This window comes from Phalacrocorax carbo, chromosome 1, assembly GCF_963921805.1.
Source record: "Phalacrocorax carbo chromosome 1, bPhaCar2.1, whole genome shotgun sequence".
NCBI lineage: Eukaryota > Metazoa > Chordata > Aves > Suliformes > Phalacrocoracidae > Phalacrocorax > Phalacrocorax carbo.
The window spans coordinates 209,992,534-210,012,211 of NC_087513.1; the positions used below are offsets into that span (position 1 = coordinate 209,992,534).

Consider the following 19,678-nt stretch of genomic DNA (forward strand, 5'->3'; position numbering starts at 1 on the left):
AATCCATAAGGACTGCCATGATTTTTCTATAACTTATTGCTTCTGTTGGTATTTTAACTATTTCTTTTTAAAGTAATGGCTATCTGGCCTACTTTGTCAGAACGGAATGCAAGCCTCGAGATTCTGATCTGGAGTCAGCTGTCTGACCATAGTGATGTTTGGACCTGGATTCTGAATCACACCAGGCATGAACAAAGCTTGAGATCCAACACAACAGATGTTTAAAAATAACACTAAGCTCATTTGGCAGTTTTCAGTGCTAAGCGTATAGTTTGGGAAAAAAAAACAATACACACACAGGTGAAAGCTGTAACAAACTTGTTGATTTTATGAAGTTATAACACGATCCTGAACATTATGACCCTCTGAAAAAGTATTGGTGAGGTCTCACCTGTTGAGGAAAGGTTGTTAATAGCGTTCCAGGAATTCCGGATGCTTTCTGAACAGCCTATCCCACTCTTTTTGAAATCATTAGTCACTATGCTGAAGTAAGTGCCACATGGAACCAAATCACCAAACTGCCAGATTGGGGCAGAGGCTGCCAGAGCTCTGCAAAGTAACATAAAAAGATTGTTTGGAAAAACATATGCACCCTGAACCCCTGCAAAATGAAGGTCTGTCCTCTGGTCAACACACTTCCCACAACCACTACCTAAGCAGCATTTAGAATTCAGCGTGGACACTGAACCATAGGCAAACTAACCATAATTTTGCAAAACTATTCCATAAGTCTGCATGCAAAGGCTGTTGAAGGTTATAAGTCTTGAACCCTGGTACAAAGATATCAGTAAATACATAAAGTAGAAATTCAGACTTCATTATTTTTCATTCTTATCTAGCAACTAGGTCTTTCTCACAAGGCACTGTGCAAATGCAACTGAAGAGAGCCCCTGCCCACAAAAACCTATTCTCTAGCAGGTGTGGATGGCATGCCTGATGGAGGGGGTTTCATCCAGAGGGATCTGGACAAGATTGAGATGTGGGTCCATGTGAACCCCTGATATCAATACAGGCTGGGGGACGAAGGGACTCAGAGCAGCCCTGCTGAGAAGGACTTGGGGGTGCTGGGGGATGAAAAGCTGGACGTGAGCCAGCAACGTGCGCTCGCAGCCCAGAAGGCCAACCATATCCTGGGCTGCATCAAAAGCAGCATGGGCAGCAGGGTGAGGGAGGGGATTCTGCCCCTCTGCTCCGCTCTGGGGAGACCCCCCTGCAGTGCTGCGTCCAGCTCTGGGGTCCTCAGCGCAGGAAGGACATGGACCTGTTGGAGTGGGTCCAGAGGAGGCCACAAAAATGATCTGAGGGTTGAAGCCCCTCTGCTGTGAGGCCAGGCTGGGATAGTTGGGGCTGTTCAGCCTGGAGAAGAGAAGGCTGCGGGGAGACCTTATTGTGGCCTTTCAGTACTTAAAGTGGGCTTATGAGAAAGATGGGGACAGACTTTTTAGCAGGTCCTCTTGTGATAGGACAGGGGGTAATGGTTTTAAACTAAAAGAAGGTAGATTCAGACTACATAAGGAAGAAATTTTTACTATGAGGGTGGTAAGATGCTGGCCCAGGTTGCCCAGAGAGGTGGTCGATGCCCCATCCCTGGAAACATTCCAGGTCATGCTGGCCGGGGCTCTGAGCAACCTGATCTAGTTGGAGATGTCTCTGCTCACTGCAGGGGGTTGGACTAGATGGCCTCTAAAGGTCCCTTCCAACCCAAACCATTCTATGATTCTATTTACTTACTTCCCAGAGGGAAACTACGGCACTGAAGAGATTCAAGACCTGCCTAAAGTCACCAGGAAGTCTGGTGGCACAAAAAACCCCCAACATTAGGTGCAAAGTCAGTGCTCATAGTAACTGTTTTTACAAAACTAACCAATAGCTCTGAAAATACACACCATCCAGTACCTGCTGACCTACAGCTGCCTTTATCAAGCAAACAGTGCCTCTTACCAAATTCAAGGTCACTTAATTCCTCCTCCCAAATAATGAAAAATTCAAGCCAGCTTGAATTATGGTACTTCTCCCAGTGCTATAATACTTATAGCATGGAAGTAACAAATGCCTGCTCTGTGTTTGAGCAGGGTGATTGCACTCACCCAACTACCACATGGGGGTACTTCATCCTAAACCAGGCTGCAAGCATTCCTCCATAAGATCCTCCTATAGCTATGACAGGACTGTTACGGGCTCCTGCAATGTTCGTCTTTAAGTACTCGATCAGTACTGCGAAGTCTGCCAGAGCTTGTTCTGATGTCAGGTAATTCAGATGCTTGGAATCCTGAGGCAAAGAAAGCAGGTTATGTACAGCGCGGGAGCTATTTCCAGCAGCAGCCTTTTTATTCCCCACAGCAGCTGTTGAGTTCTACATCTGTGCCTGATACCAAATGAAATATTCTTTGCAGGTGTCCCTTGCAGTGCTAGAAAATTGCAGATTTTTTTAAAATCCTGGAATTGATAGTTACAAAAATAGGATAGTTGTGTGCTTCTAGCACATCTAAATCTTACTCAGGCTAACAGTCATTCCACTGGCAAGAACTACAACAGGCAGAGTTATGTTTGTATAGAACACATTTAAGGAAGACAAAAGACAACACTTACGCTGAAAGACTCATTCCCAAAGGGCAATGATTCTCCATAATATCTGTGTTCAGCAAATACTAACATGGCATTAAGTTCTTCAGCCACATCCCACATAAAACCCTGGTTGGAGGAAACCAAGCATTTCAGTAAAATGAATCAATTCTTTTCAAAGTCTCTACTTTCAGTCTAGTATATTCCAACTCCTTTATTCTTTGATTAGAAATATTATCATTATCAACATATGACTATAAAGACAGAGTGCAATTTGGTTTTGAAGTATCACTGAAATAAGAAAACACACAAAACATATCCACCCAGAGACAGGAACACATACAAAGAAAATATGTATATTTTAATGCTGCAAATTATTAAGCAGTATTGTTTTGTGAGTACACACAGGCAATCCTGCCAGAACTCCTATAGCATGAGCTTAATCCATAGGAAAAAAAAGAAATAAAACCACTACAGTAGAAAAGCATGCATTTGAGGTAGGACTAGATTACAAAAAGCAAAATTTGCTTGGCAATAAGCAATAATCTAGAGCATTGCAACACACTTATTTTCAACTAATAAATAACTACAACTTGTTATTACTCCTTGGCAGCAGCTTGTTACCACCAGTTATGGAAACAGGCAGACAGAGATCACCTGCTGACAGAACAAAGTGTGTGAGGAGTCCTTGGTTGCTCTGAGCCCAGCACATGCCACCTCCTGTTGCGTTACTGGGCTTCGTATTGAAGCAGCTGAAAAATGCCCACACATGCCATTCTGCATTTGTATCAGTCAGGGCAGTAAGAACTTCCACAGGTCTTGTCAGACAACAATAATCATCTATCTTTGATTTCCAGCACCCTTCATTTCACTTCACATTTTTCTTATGGAGAAAAAAACATCAAAATCTCCCATTTTACTTGGGGAATCTGAAGTACTGGGATAGGTGTAATTTGGTCCAAAATTTTGCATTCTTGCTTGAGGCACTTTATAGTGTTTCCTCTAGAAATTTTCTTCACTACTCCAGGAAGTTAACACAATTGCATCCCTCTGATTTCTATGGGCTTCAAATAGGCCATGAACCCCCTAAGACTTTCTGTGCTTTTGGGTTTTTTTTTCCAGCTTCCTTTTCCTCCTATAACAATCATAACAATGATTACAAACTTCTATCTTTAAATGATATTCTGACACTGTGTTCTTCCTTATTTTTCAGTAGGCCATTACTGGAAAGAAGGATTGTAATTCAGGAATCATGAATCTATTTTCTACACACCGTATTGTTGCAGAACCACGTGATGTCTCCTTCATTGCCTGTGTAAAATAGTATTGGCCCATTGTCTTTCTTCCAGTGCTGATCTGCTATGAGATACCGCTGCTGGAACGTAAGATTTTCATCAAATCCAAAGTGATCAATCTGTAAGAACAAGGAACGACAACATGTTCAGAAAGCTAAAACTGATCATGGAGTCCACTGCAAGTCCTGACAGGCACTCTGCAGTTGAAAAATAAAGAAAAGCAAGAAAGTTTTACTAAGATTGAAAAAAAAAGACATTGAATTAATTTATATTCTTAGATTCCTAATACATCAAAATGCTTCTGCTTTACGCAGGAAACCAGCCCAAATTACAGGTGTATACACGGAAGGCAAAATGTTATCTCCACCTATAAAAAGAAATCCATACCTTTTTTACAGTATCATACTTAACATGAGATACTCTAAACATATTTAGGAAATCAGACAAATCTGCTGAGGGGTCACAAACTATCTTGTGTAATAAAACTGTATCAACAAGGAAAAAGATTCATTGTCCTGCAATGTTGAGTCTTAGGAAAATTCCTTAGTGGCCTTATTTATTTATTAAAAACAAACAAAAACCCCACCTCTTCCTTCTCTCCCCCTTTTGACATAAGATTGACATTTAGACAGATTCTTGTTAGAGAGTGGGTTTGTTTAATTCCTAGAAAATACTAATTCTCTGTACTTCTTGTGCTATTGACAGATTTTTCAGCCACTTTCATGGAGTGCTTCTCCTTCTCTCCTTGCAATTTTCACTAATTCACATACCCTCCCCAATTTTTACACTAGCCTATAAACATTGCAAGCCTATACACAGCACTTAACCCAAACTCCACAGTGTTAGCTTTATTGCTCTGTTAGAAATTTAATTTCCACTCCTAAGGTCAGTTTTTATTCACACTTCTTTGTATGCACTATTCCCTTTGACCCCCCCCAAGAGTTCATCCATACTAGAAAGTTTATCAATTACTTTTACAACGTAACTCCCTGCATGGGCATAATCTTATTCTGGAATACCCGCACAGGCTTTTACTATAGAAAAATTAAAAAACAAAATGAAAACAAAACCAATCCAGAAGAGCTATGCTGCTTAATTACTATGTATTCACAAATCACCACTACTTTTATTCATCAGTTGAAGATAACCTGTAGTTTCCCAATTTTGACTTCCATCAGCACAAAGCATCATCTTTTCCTTTCATGTTGTTTCTTGCTGGTGGTAACAGCCTGACATCTGCTGGCATGAACGTCTCTGCTCACCCATCTGCCTTTACACCAACAACACTGCCAAGTCTCTTGCATGCTCCAGGAACCAACCTTTCACATTGCCTATTTTGAGAACACCTGCAAGTTAATGTTAAAAAGCAGCAAATCACACACAAATCCAAGCACTCACTGCTAACGTAGTGATGCAACTGCTAAAGCAGATTCCTCCAGGCAGCTCAGGAAAGCCTAACTCTTGACATGCCGGATCCAGCCACTCCACACCATGTACTTATATTTGCTTTGGGTCAAAGAGAGCACAGGAACTTATTTAAGATATACAGTCTGCTGCAAAGTATCTTTTCCAAACTCTCTTGAAACTTACTCTTGGGCTGAAGTGAGATGACAGTTGTGTTGCAGCTCACTGCCAGGAGAACAGTAGGAGCCATTGAAGGTCTGTGCATGGTCTTGACAGACATAAGAGAAAAGGCCTTCGCCCTGAATAAGTTAGTTTCAGTGACTGCTTCCAGACCCAAATTAAACTAATTTTTGTACATTCTACATTTTTGCTCAGTGGGACCATTTACTACTTACTGACAAGTACGTGTGCTATCGTGTGAATATTTAAGGGCTCTTTCATTGAATTCAAGTGCTGACAACATGTGCTGGGCTTATTTTACACTGACAGCTCACCTGCTCCTTTTTCATTTGCACAGTTATTAATTTTTGTTTCACCTTCTACATCAAGCATCATCACGAGTGATTAGATGTAGAAAGGCAGAACAAGGTCAGCAACTGAAAAAGCCTTTGGTCATAAGACCTTGGGACAATTAAAAAGAAGAATCAGACAAGGCACATCTCAAAAATCACAGTATAATTTAATGAACTCCAACACTATCAGAAAGCGAAACTAATACATCTTCTGTTCCAGGTCTGTTTGTAAAAAGGATAAGTATATGTTTCTATTTAACTTTCCTGGTTAGGCTGCTAGCCAGAGATAGTTAAAAATAGGCTCATGTGTCCTGTGTGCCTGTTATGGAATCATCTAAAATTAAACATTTAGCTTTAAAACTTGATTCTGCAGCCTTCCTGCCTGAAGGCACAGCACCAACTACAAGACTACACCACAACAAGTATTCAACTTTCCTGAACTACAAAGATATGTACCAAAATCTTCTCAGTGCAGGCAGCCTAATATGCAACAGAAAAAAACATACAGATGGGAGAAGAGAAGAGAAAAACATCAGAATAGTTTAATGGATAAACATCCTTTTGGCACCAGGCTGAGCTTGTTCAGTGGGGTATTCTGCAGAACAGATTCTAAAGCCCATCTTACTGCTCCTATTCCACAGGAGCTGGAAAATTAGGATAGTAATATTCCAATATGAATATGTTTTCCCAAATGACAGCTAATTTTCTTTAGAGGTATAATTTACTACAATTTCCTTGTGTGTGATCTGTCAGTCTACTCCCACAAAACAAACCCCAAAATCCTAATGCTTACATGAGTCTCCTCCTCACTACTGAGAGGGAGAAAAGTACAGGAATTTAAGTTTTCTTTTGCTGGTTTTAGTAACCACACTGATCAAAGTGTCATGATTCTCTATCTTGACTCTGAGCCACTCTGTAGACTCACTCACTGCCATTAGTCACATTCTCTTTTTCCATTCCTCCCTCAATCTGTAAAGTCTTCATAGCCTCACAGCAGCTAAACTGTTCATCATATTCAGAACACATCAAACCATGGATGCGTGTAAGATCCCAGGCAGCACAGACACAAGTCCAGCCAGACTTCTTCAGAAAAACAAAAAACTAACAGGTACCTATTCTCAACTCAAATGCAGGAACTCCTTTATTGCTAGATGATGGGGCTTCATACCTTGTAGCAACTTGTCTTTGCAAGGGTAAGACACATATACCTGACCAACCTGATAGCCTTCTACGATGGTGTGTCTGGCCAATGGTATCCTGGAGGGGCATTAAAAGGACCATGGCCAGCAGGTCAGAGGTTATCCTCCCCCTCTACTCTGCCCTAGTAAGACCACATTTGGAGTATTGTGTCCAGTTCTGGGCTCCCCAGTTTCAGAAGGACAGGGAACTGCTTGAGCAAGTCCAGTGGATAGCTACCAAGATGATCAGGGGGCTGGAGCATCTCCCTTATGAGGAAAGGCTGAGAGACCTGGGTTTGTTCAGCCTGGAAAAGAGAAGACTGAGGGGGGATCTCATCAATTCTTATAAATATCTGCAGGGTGGGTGACAAGAGGATGGGGCCAGACTTTTCAGTGGTGCCCCATGACAGGACAAGGGGCAATGGGCACAAGCTGGAACACAGGAAGTTCCACCTAAACATAAGAAGAAATTCCTTCCCTGTGCGGTGCCAGAGCAGGGGCACAGGCTGCCCAGGGGGGCTGTGGAGTCCCTTCCCTGGAGACATTCACACCCCGCCTGGACACGTTCCTGTGCCCCCTGCTCTGGGTGTGCCTGCTCAAGCAGGGGGTGGGACGGGGTGATCTCCAGAGGTCCCTTCCAACCCCTGCCATTCTGTGAGTACATGACTTAAAACCCCTAATGTTTGTATCGCAGACAGAGAGATTTCAGAACTGCTGGTAACTGCCAAGAAATTTAAAGAAATTCTGAATCCAGAACATCAAAACACAGTTTGGAGGTGTCCCAGGAACCATCTTCCCATAGGAGTAAAAACTCTTTGAAAACTCACTAAGTGAGGGGGAAGAAGCACGAGGACGAACACGAAATAGCGAGGCGAGAGGTTCGGGCCCGAAGGGAGCGCCGAGGCTGGGGGCCGGCAGGTGGGGCTGTCGCGTCGCAAACCGCGCCGCACGAACACGCAGGGCGGCCCACGGGAGCCCCTGGCCCCCCGTCGGCAAGTGCTGTCTTTTACCATCCTTCACAGAACAGGTGTGCAAACAAGCAATGAATCCCGCAAACCGTGTGAAGTATACGTTACAACTCAAATCACCCAGATAACTTTTTTTTTAGCTTTTTCTTAAATCAGACTTCATTAAAAAGTTGACCCAGAAAATTTCTTTTCCACACTTACAGAAAAGGAGTAAGACAAAAGCAATGACTTTTGCAAACAGATTTAATTAGAACAGACCACAACAGCAAAAGAAAAAAAGCAGTTTAGCACATGTGTACAATACCTTAACTGTTGGTTAAAACTAACAATGGTAAAGGTATAGTAGCATATGAGGGTTTTCTAATTACAATTTTCATAACTACAGTTACTGCCAGGATGTCAGCAGTAAGTACGAGGTCCTGAGCAACCTAATACTGCTTTGAAATCGGTCCTGCTTTGAGTGGGAGGTTGGACCAGATGACATGCCCAGTTCCCTTCTAAAACTAAACTATTCTAGGACTAATCCAAACCAGTTACACAGCCTAAAATTTTAGGCTTCTGTAAACAGGACTACCTAGCAAGTTTGGTTAGCAATAAGACTACAGTCATCATCAGCAACACAACAGCAATGCTTTACAAATGAAAGAACGATGTACATAAAACACTGACACTGAAACAGTCATTCTGATACTAATAAAAGGAAGGATAAAAATAGAAAAAGGAGTACTGAAAGTAATAAGTTTAGGGGAAACTTTTGTCAGGCAAGGTAGGCAGGATGCTTATACTTGGAGAGCTGCAGCTGTGAGGCAAAGAAAGCAAGCAACAAAATTTCAGTTCCATGTACAAAAATCTTCATGAACCTTGTTCGATTAAAAAAGGAATCACCTTTTATTGTCCTGCACATCTTTGAGTCCAAAGACTCAAAAAGCACTTGGGGTAAGTACAAACATACATACAGAGTGGTTAAGAGCTGGCCAGCTCCAGATGGACGACTGTAGCCACTACTCGAGCACAGCTGTGAGAACTGCACTCGCTGAGTTTGATGAAAACCAGCAGCAGGCAGCATGAGACATCGAGCCCAAGAGGCTGATGAGAGCTCCAGACTGAAGGCTCAAGTCAGCAGCTTTGATCCTTTAGCTCAGAGAAACTTTCTCCAGTGAAGTGCAGCTCACTGGCTCAGGAGGAGGAGCCTTCTCCAGACTGGTCCACTGAACAAGCTCACACTGGAAGAAAGGGCCAAGACCCACCATGCTGCCTTCCACTTGAGATACATGGCACGTTTCTTTACCTTATATTTGCACATGCATCGTGTGCCTTTGTTGGGCTCTCAAAGATGACTTATCTCAGGGCAGGGCTTTTTTAATGGGCTTTTTTGTTGTTTTGGAAGTCCATTTAAAATAAAACAAGCCACTCTGCCACACATCTCCCCTAGGGAGGAAACAAAACAGCACAGCAGATGTTAGTTATTTTACAGATGTTAGCCTGCTTAATATACTCCTGGAAGTATTCAGGAACTATGGCACTGCGTGAAGTACAAAGACAAAACAGGACATGTGGGCTAAAACCCACTTCCTTCTCAGCAGCATCTTAAGGCAATCAATGACTACAGAGACAAGACAGCAAACCCAAGCTTTCACCAAAAAAAACTAATTCACAGACTAAATAATAATAAGACACAGAACTAATTCTAACAAAAAGCATTTAACATCATTCAAGGTGGTAAATCAGCACCTGATAGTTTTTTGCTTTTGCATTTCTGCCAATACTGCAAGTGTCTGAAAGCCTTTCCGTCGTGCTTCAGATTTCAGTCCTCTAGGCAATAGCTTTATTTTCCCAAACTTGGATATTCTATTTGACATCAAGTCAATTGTTTTACTAGTGAGAAGCCAGGGGATTTTAAGAGGCATGCTCCACCCTCCTGGAGTTCATGGAGTTGTTTTGAGTGCTCATCCTGTCTGAATTATTTCCTGAGGACAGGAAGATACAGGATAGTGTGAGGATATCCTCCTGCATGAACAGCAGCATGGGCACTGGCCTCTTTGGGATTTCACCGATGTGTTTCTATTCCTGGTTTTACTCCTGACAGGTTGTGGGACTCCAGTCCAGTTAGCTGGCCCCATTAGCTTTGTTTCCTCTTAAAAATCTTTGCTTCCTTCATTTAAGTTTCAAGCTGATGAGGGCAGGGACTGCCTTGCCATCTTTGTAGAGCATCATATTCAAGAGGCCCTAAATTTTGTTACAAGTTCTACTACATATAACTAAATATTCAAGCTCATAAAAGCCATTGCAGCAGTAGAGTATCACTGAAAAAAAACACATACTCACACACTATTTATGTCTTCATAGCAGGGGAGACACAGAACCAGAAATGGAAGCTAAATAAAAATCAGTTTTTAAAAAAGTCTCCCTCCCTGACACTATTCTCATTGCTTTGTTTCCTCCTATTGCATTTTTGTGTATCACAGCCTGCCAGGACTGAGGCTTCATCTCACTGACAGCTGATAAGATTCTCTCAGTTTGTCCCTGCTAATTTAGTGCAGAAGGAAAAGAAAAAAGAGACAACAAAATTTAAGCCTAGCTTTGGTTCCTCTTTTCCATTTTACATGCAAGGAATGAGGTGTTTCCTTGCCTTCTAGGCGGATACTTTTGCATGGGACAGCAAAAACTGAAGGCTAGCACCAGTCTGTTGAAATGCATAATCATCTGATGCTCTGTGGAAGAACAGGGAGATGTAAACTGCACCTTCTTGCATCAGCCTACATTAACCCACTAAGTTGAATGTCCTACACGTAAATAATATAAGAAAATTGGAAGAGATGGACTCTATGTCATTGTAATCTTCCACACTACCCATACTTCAGAGGTTTTGTTCGCCAGATTTAATGTTGTTTCATTCATCTGTTACATTTAACAAAACATATGTACATAACAATACATGGTGCTTTTTGCCTATTAATCGACTCCAACTTCTATTCTACTAGCAATGGTCTAGCACAATCGTTACCAGTCTTTCCTTGGTTGGAAGTAGCTTTCAGCCAAACATGGTCCCCACAACAAATGCAGGCTTAAGAACCTTGTAATAGAGGGATCCCTTCCATTGCAACTATGTCCTTGTGAACACACTGACCTTCAACTAGAATCATGCTTTGTGCATTTTACTGAAGCGCCCTTTATGCTACAGAAGCCACATCACCTGCTCTTGGGAGGTTACAAATGTTTAAGGAAGTCTGCTTTTAGCAGTCATTTATCATTTCAGTGATTAAAAAGCACTGACAAGGAAAGCGTCAGACAGGAACTCTACCCCTGCCTTGAGTCACACAGTTTGGAGAAGACACTTAAAAGAAAAAGGCCAAAGAACAGTTAAACAGCTACAGGATATGCTGTAGGAAATCACCAGGCTACACAGGTCAGCCCTTGTTAGAAACAAAGAGTTTCCAAACAGTATATGATGAAAGGTTATTTTTATGTTGGGAACCTAAGCAGCTAACAAGTATACAAACAAATTTGTTTCAACTTCCACAAACCATTAGCTGTTTTCTGCTGCAATTGAAACTCCAGATTCTCCTTACCACATAAAGATGAGGTCCATAGACACATTTAGGCTTTAAATAAAGTGTGAAATCCTGCAGCAGTCACAGTGAGGATGCAATTCCTCATTACAACTCCTCCAGTTGGAAGGACAGTCTGAGAGGTCTCAGAAGCCCTCCTGAAATTTGCTGCCCCAGACTAGAGAGTGGCAAACCTCCAGCACAAGGGAGAGAATGGGTGACCAAGGCAGGCAACAGCTGGAATCACTTCAATCAGCCTTACCCCTGACGCTCCTTAACCATGCTCACCATTCCCCTTCCACTCTGTCTTTCTCCAAGCAACAGAGAGGCTTGTGCTGTGAGAATCAATCAACTACATAGATTTATAACAAACTGTTATGGTGATAAACACAACACATGTTCACATCATTGATTCTTTCATTCAAGGCATTGTTATCCTGGTGAAATTCTTCCACAGGACCAGGGATGGGGCAAGGATTAGGGAACAAACATGTCAAAGCTGTATTACCCAATGTGCATTATTTCATAAAGCTGAAGTAAGCACAAAGATGTACTACACTAGCAAAACCAAAAGTTACCCTTGTGAAATGTCTTTCAGACCCTTAAGAGGCAACAGCCTGTGATTTTTTCCATCTGACTTCCAGATTGAATTACAAATCCATCACATTTGGAGGATTAACTTCAGAGGAAAGGAAAAAATTGTACATGAACCTTCAGCATGTCACAGATTAAGCATTATAAAAATATTTCTGTTTTGCTGATCATGGCCTAAAGTTTTGACATGGACTAATTGTTTAAACAAAATACTTTTCAAAATAAGTTTGATATTCCGTGATCAAAATGGTGTTCATTTCAAAGACTTCCTCAATCTTTTTGTAAACGAGTACACGGGGAAGGAAAACATTTCAGATTCAAGACAATATTTTTATTTGGTCATACTAAATATTTAACACACCTCTATTCCTTCCCTAAAAAGGGCTAGGGCTTTGTACTTTCCAAATATTTTTAAAGGTGCAACTCAAATTGCAATTGTTTTACTTCCCAGGTTTTCCTAGCTACAAGGAAATTTCCTGTATTCTGTCATTCTCCCAGCCTTAATTCAACCATTGTTATTTGTATTTTATTTTCTACAGCTTATCCAGTACAAGACAGGGGATCCAAGGAAGAAGAGACAGACATAGTGAAAGCAAACAGGAAAACTGTCCTGTCATCCATCCGGATATTCTTCTAATTAGACAAAGCACAGGCAATATGGCCAAAGCTCAGTGCAGGGATGGCTGTTTATTTGTATTAAAAGGCACTGAATCCAGTGCTAGGGATTTTACACATGCCACTGTGGATCATTTATTTAATAGCCACCAGTTCTGATGAGCATCTAAGGGGAAGGGGAGAAGACAATTGCAGAAAACAAAGCAGCAAAGCAGCAATTAGTCATACAGCCCTTATGCAACAGCAAAAATACCCCATAGCAACTGCTTCTCTGGCAAGCTTGCAGCACCTCTGAACGCTGAAGAACAACTGCTCGCAGGGCTCTGAGACTTTGGTAGACAGGATGATAGGGAGACCAGCAGCAGCCAGGGAAATAGAATCATAGAATCATTTAGATTGGAAAAGACCCTTAAGATCATTAAGTCCAACCATTAACCCAACACTGCCCAGTCCACCACTAAACCATGTCCCTAAGCACCAAGTCTACGTGCCTTTTAAATCCCTCCAGGGATGGGGACTCAACCACTTCCCTGGGCAGGCTGTTCCAATGCTTGACAACCCTTTTGGTGATGAAATTTTCCCAATATCCAATCTAAACCTGCCCTGGTGCAACTTGAAGCTGTTTCCTCTCATCGTATCACTTGTTACCTGGGAAAAGAGACCAACACCCACCTCACTACAGCCTCCATTCATGCAGCTGTAGAGTCATAGAATCATTTAGGTTGTAAGACACTTAAGAATGAGTTCAACTGAGTCCCTAGCACTGAATCCATACAGATTGCAGTAATTTTTCAAACACCACCCATGGCTCCCTGCAGGTGAAAAGTTTTTCTACAGATTGCTCTACTCTAAAGCAGAAACATCCGGGTCTCTTGTCACAACTATTACAAAAGTTCTCCAGTGGCTGAAAAGCTCTAGCAAACATATGGATAAATGATGGGTCTTTATACCAGTGCAGTGATCACCCAGAAGTGAGCAGGACCACAGATGCTTTTCTTCTCACAGCAAAGCAACAGTTCTCATCTAAATAGAGGCTCCCAGATTTTTATCCAAAAAGATCTTTATTTCCATTTCTAGTTTTCTTTTTCCATTTAAAACCAGGCAAGAATATTTTGTTATAAACTACCCTGTTCAGAATCTGTTCTGAACAACTCCACAGCCATTGCTAAAAGCCATTTGTTGTCTGCTTGAGGACAGGAGCGCCTGCTTAGGAGTCAAGAGAACTCTATGCTCCCCCCAGGTAGCAGCGACTTGCAGGACTGAAAACTGTACACCTCCAGGTGGCCAGCCATTTATCACTGTACTGCAAACACTACAGAAAAGCCAGCGCTTCCAGAGCAGCATGTGGTTCTGAACAGCTTTTGTGGAAGACTAGATTTTCAGGGAGTCAGGCAATAAGGAAAAGCAAGCTGCTGCTTTGAGGCATAAATCAAAAGTTTTGTTAATGCTAGTTTTGCTTTCACCCACTTCCTCTAGTTCAGCCTGGCCTCAGTCCAAGCCCTACTGAAGTCAAAGGGCCTGATGCCCATCACTTTCTGTTCCTGTTGTCTTAAAAGGAAGTTCCTGCATGGAAACTACCATCTAAGCCCACTTCTGACTAGCTTTTTCACACCAAGTGACTTTGTGTATGATTTTAGAACTTTTTTTGTTTCACAATGCAAAAAAAACTTACTGCATTTGGAAGCAGAATAAATTTACGAGGAACAAAAGCAGATGCACCACCAAGTGCATCCATACCAGCAGCCAGAGGGAGAAGCTAGTGCACAATACTATAGCACCATGCATACTCACATCCCATGCAGGCAGGCCTTGTAGCGAACCCTCTCCGCTCCTGGAAAGGGAAAAACTCAGATCTTACTCTTCAAACACCCCTGCCAGGATCGTCTTCATCTAATCACTCTCACTAAGCCTGACACAACAGTAAGCTTGTAGGAGTGAATAATGGAAATGTATTATGACAATTCAAAGGTAGAAACAACAACCCGAAGGGATCAGAAGTTTTGTTCTTTGCTCACTATACGCTTTTAGAGAACAGCAACCACACCTCAGCACAACTGACAGTAGTAATGCCACTTAGCAGTAGCACTACAACAGCGCTGAGTATTAGAAAATATTCCAGGCACACTAGGGCTGAACTAAAGCATAGGAGGCAGCAACTAAAAATTTAAAAAAAGAAGAAAATGAACCCCCTACACCACAGGCAAAAGGACAGTATCTACTAACTGAAAAGAAATGCAATTCCCATTCTTCTGTCCATATTTAATTAACTGAATTCCCATATCTAGAAAATGAAGACATTAACCATTTTGCAAGCATATGGAAGGTCACAGAGTGAAGCCTATTTTTTTCCTCACTGAATTTCTTACAAGTTTCACTGCTTTAGATAGATATCTACAAATTCCAGAATGTATGAAATAAAGAAAATTAAGGGGGTTTTTTTCAGTTTTTGAAAGAAATAATCAAGTGTGACCTCTAGTCTCCCACCGATTTGGCATATGTTACAAATTAACTGCACGTTTTACGATGACTGTTGGATGGTCTTTCTCTTCAAAGTCAGAGTTTGAAATCAATACAGAACACATCAAATTCTATTTTTAATTTCATTTTCCTCCTCATTCCCCCACCCCTCCAAAAAAGGAATAAATTCAGAGCTAAGACTTTGATTCAACTGCTGGAAGCTCATGGGCAATTGGTACAAGTCAAAACAACTTCAGTGAAGTTAACAGCGTTTATCTCATGCACATCAGGCTTACAAGCAGCTTGCTGATTCAGCCATATGCAGTTCTCTTTATTGTTTAGTCCTTTAGACTTTCTTTGATTGAGTCTATCAGAAATCTTTCAGTGGCCTACTACAGCTTTAAATGATTAAAGCTAGCAAGAAAAAAATGTTTATTTTCAGAGAGAGTAGTGATCATTGATGCTTTTTGTAGTCTCTAGTATGAGCTGCTCACTTGAAGGAAGAGACTGCAGGTTGTGAGGAAATTAAGTGTTTCCTTCTTAATTTGAGAAGCTGATGTCTGCATTGTGACCTACAGATAAGTAGTGCATAAAAATAAAAATTCACTGAGGAGCTTTAACAAGTACTTCCCTGTTTTCCTGTCCACTGAATAAGAGCTATTGTTTCTGCTTATAGACCTGGTTTATAGCTTACAGCTCCTGTTTTAAATCACACTATGAAATCACAGTGTAAGAGCTGCCAAGTACTCCTGTAGTACTTAATGAGTAAAACATATATTCCAAGTAATTCACCTCCAAGACAAACATCAGCATCACTTCTTCTCTAACCACTGACATAACTTTTAATTGGTACCAAGGGGGTCTGTAAAAAGCACTTTGTTTTTTCCTTCACCAGAAGTTCGAAGTGCTATTGTATTATGGTGCCAGACATGAAAAACAAACCCATCTTAACCATTCCTGCCATCTGTTACTATTCCAAGACACCAAGCTGAGTCACAATAAGATGCTGAAAAAATTGCTAACCAGAATTTAAAGTGCTAATCTCAATCTGTTTTAGTATCTTAAAAGCGGATTTCAGGGCCATAGTTGAGAATTACTTCATTAGCATTCCAAGAGCTTTTACAGTACTGTTGTATATATGCTTTTAATCTTAAGATGTTAAATCAAGACAGCATTGTCATCAAAAAGGTGATCCAATATCTTCACCTCACTTTCTTTTACTCTGCTTATTCATGCAGTGACCCGAGATTGAAGTTAAATTGCTTTTTGCTGTAGTACATTTTTAGTTAGAGCAGGAAAATTCTAGGATTCACTGGCTTCCTCCAAATTGGCCCTTCCTGTAAAACAAAGAACCATGTCTGAAAAAATATATCTTTGCTGCTCCTTTGCAGCCCTTCTCAAATCCTCATTTCTGGCTTGAAACTTGCATTCTAAGTTTTGCACTTTCAGTTAAGGCTTTCATCTTCTATGCCTCAAAACTTCAGCCTGTAACACAAAATAGGGTATTAAAGACACCTGATATAGCCAGAAAAGATCAAATTTTGAAACTTCATTACTTTGACACTTCAACATAGCTTCCTGTTACGAACACACAACATGAAGTGCAGATGTGTTTCAGAGCACAGAGACTTGCATAAGAATTTACTAAGCTATGAAATACTGATGTAGGCACGAAATCTAGGAAGTTACTAAATGCAGTCAGAAACCATCTTCTGGACACCATGACACAATTGACATGTCTTCGTTCAAAGACAATCTAACTGAAGGACCAGGCTCAGTAACTTGCTGAACTTAAGTTTATTTTTACTTAGAATCTTGTTACATTGGTTCTTAGGCCAATTCATAGCACTTCACAAAGCAAGTGATGTGCTTACAAAAGCATGATTGGGGTGAAGGGTCCACCACCACCAGAAGTCTTGCACAGCCATCAGTTATCAAATTGAGCGAAGCGACACCACATCCACTCCCTTTTCTGAAAAGGCAGTTTATCACTGAGAATCCTTCAAATATCAGGAAATTCAAGGCATCATCCTCTCAACAGTACTGCACTTAAAGCACCACAAGATCTCAGGCTATGGTTTTTCTACCACCAGTATGTGCGTTGAAGACAGGCATGTGGAAGTGCAAGACAAGGCTCCCCCAAGGTCAGAAAAGCTGCCTGACTCCAGACCCTCCCCACTATCATGGAATGGTTTAGGTTGGAAGGGACCTTTAGAGGCCATCTAGTCCAAACCCCTGCAGTGAGCAGAGACGTCTTCAACTAGAGCAGGCTGCTCAGAGCCCCGGCCAGCCTGACCTGGAATGTTTCCAGGGATGGGACATCAACCACCTCTCTGGGCAACCTGGGCAAGTGTTTCACCACCCCCACAGAGAAAAGTTTTTTCCAGTCTAAATCTACCCCCCTTGTCCTGTCACAACAGGCCTTGCTGAAGAGGTTGCCCCATCTTTCCTGTAGTCCTCCTTTAAGCACTGGAAGGCCACAAGAAGGTCCCCCCCAGCCTTCCCTTCTCCAGGCTGAACAGCCCCAACTCTCCCAGCCTGGCCTCACAGCAGAGGGGCTCCAGCCCTCAGATCATTTTTTGTGGCCTCCTCTGGACCCACTCCAGCAGGTCCATGCCCCTCCTGTGCTGAGGACCCCAGAGCTGGACGCAGCACTGCAGGGGGGTCTCCCCAGAGCGGAGCAGAGGGGCAGAATCCCCTCCCTCACCCTGCTGCCCACGCTGCTTTTGATGCAGCCCAGGATATGGTTGGCCTTCTGGGCTGCGAGCGCACATTGCTGGCTCACGTCCAGCTTTTCATCCCCCAGCACCCCCAAGTCCTTCTCAGCAGGGCTGCTCTGAATCCCTTCATCCCCCAGCCTGTATTGATACCAGGGGTTGCCCTGACCCAGGTGCAGGGCCTTGCACTTGGCCTTGCTGAACCTCATGAGGTCCTCACAGGCCAACCTCTCCAGCTTGCCCAGGTCTCTCTGGATGACATCCTGTCCTTCTGGTGTGTCAACTGCACCACTCAGCTTGGTATCACCTGCAGACTTGCTGAGGGTGCACTTGACCCTGCTAAGTCATTGATGAAAATGTTAAATAGCACCCATCCCATTATGGACCCTGAGGGACACCACTTGTCACCAGTCTCCATCTGGACATTGAGCCATTGACCACTACCCTCTGGATGTGACCATCCAGCCAGTTCCTTATCCACCAAACAGTCCACCCATCAAATCTGTATCTCTCTAGTTCAGAGAGAAGGATGCTGTGGGGGACCATGTCAAAGGACTTACAGAAGTCCGGATAGATGACATCCGTAGCTCTCCCCTTGTCCACTGATGCAGTCACTCCATCATAGAAGGCCACTAGGTTGGTCAGGCAGGACTTGCCCTTGGGGAAGCCATGCTGGCTGCCTTGGATCACCTCCCTGTCCTCCATGTGCCTTAGCATAGCTTCTAGGAGGATCTGTTCCATGATCCCAGGCACAGAGGTGAGGCTGACAGGATGGTAGTTCCCTGGATCCTCCTTTCTACCCTTTTTAAAGATGGGCATAACGTTTCCCTTTTTCCAGTCCCCAGGGACTTCACCTGACTGCCATGACTTTTCAAATATCATGAAGAGTGGCTTAGCGACTACATCAGCCAATTCCCTCAGGACTCTGGGATGCATCTCATCAGGTCCCATAGACTTGTATATACCCAGGTTCCTCAGGCAGTCATGAACCTGATCTTCCCTTACAGTGCGAGGGGCTTTATCCCCCTGGTCTCTATCCTGCAGTCCAACTGTGGCCCACTATGCTATAAGGTTACTTCTACTTGGGCTAAGAGAAATAGATGGCTCTTGGATACCTCACCAAGCCTTTCCAATGACTTTGAATTGCGGTCACTGACACAGCTGCCTATAAAGAAGCCATTCAGATAACAGTGGTCTTCCTGCACCCTATGCATCCTACACATCATTCTCTCTTTAAAGTTCAGTTTTGGATGGATTAATTTAACACACAAATCACAAGCAACGTTTTAGTAAGCAAGCTCCTAAAGCAGAAGTGAGAATAGTCTTGCCTTCAGAAGTCATGCTAGTACCTCAGAAAAGCTGAAAATGAGACCAACTTCCCCAATACAGATGCAATTTGTTGATGTAAGGACATGGGTGATGACAGAGTTTCTCCTTCAAGGGGCATCTACCAATCTAGGTCAGCATGGGGTAATTTCACTTCTGCACTGGAGGAGCAGAGGGCTGAAGGGCATCAGTTACTTATGAAGGGGGAGGGGGGGAAACCCCACACCCCTAAGCCAAAATAATAGACATACACAGTCCAGAATGCAGGCTGAAGTCCTAGCCACACTGCCAGGGGCAATGCTTGGCTTGTTTCTCACTATTCTAGACTTCAGCCCCATCATTAGGGACGTCTGACACTTAAAATGGTAAACAGGAGGAAGTTCAATGTAAGGAGTGTTGAGCTGACCTCTGACCCTATTACTACTCCCTTTTTATGAAAGCAAAATTAAGTATCATGGCTTCTCAGCAAGGGCTGGCACTAAACCCTCAAACAATGTTACAG

The 19,678-nt window shown here is 42.5% G+C and overlaps 2 protein-coding genes across 2 annotated transcripts in view; both read right to left on the reverse strand.

The window, feature by feature from the left end:
• The window catches only part of PRSS23 (serine protease 23), a 289,202-nt gene that overhangs the window by 253,023 nt on the left and 16,501 nt on the right, over positions 1 to 19,678 (reverse strand). The gene's annotated exons all lie outside the window — the stretch shown is intronic.
• PRCP (prolylcarboxypeptidase) overlaps positions 1 to 19,678 on the reverse strand; it is a 36,204-nt gene that overhangs the window by 13,653 nt on the left and 2,873 nt on the right. Inside the window, exons 2-5 of the mRNA XM_064441407.1 lie at positions 3,836 to 3,976; positions 2,590 to 2,691; positions 2,088 to 2,269; positions 392 to 549 (exon numbers count right to left, since the gene is read on the reverse strand). Coding sequence (XP_064297477.1) covers positions 392 to 549; positions 2,088 to 2,269; positions 2,590 to 2,691; positions 3,836 to 3,976 — 583 coding nt within the window. The remainder of the gene's footprint in view (positions 1 to 391; positions 550 to 2,087; positions 2,270 to 2,589; positions 2,692 to 3,835; positions 3,977 to 19,678) is intronic.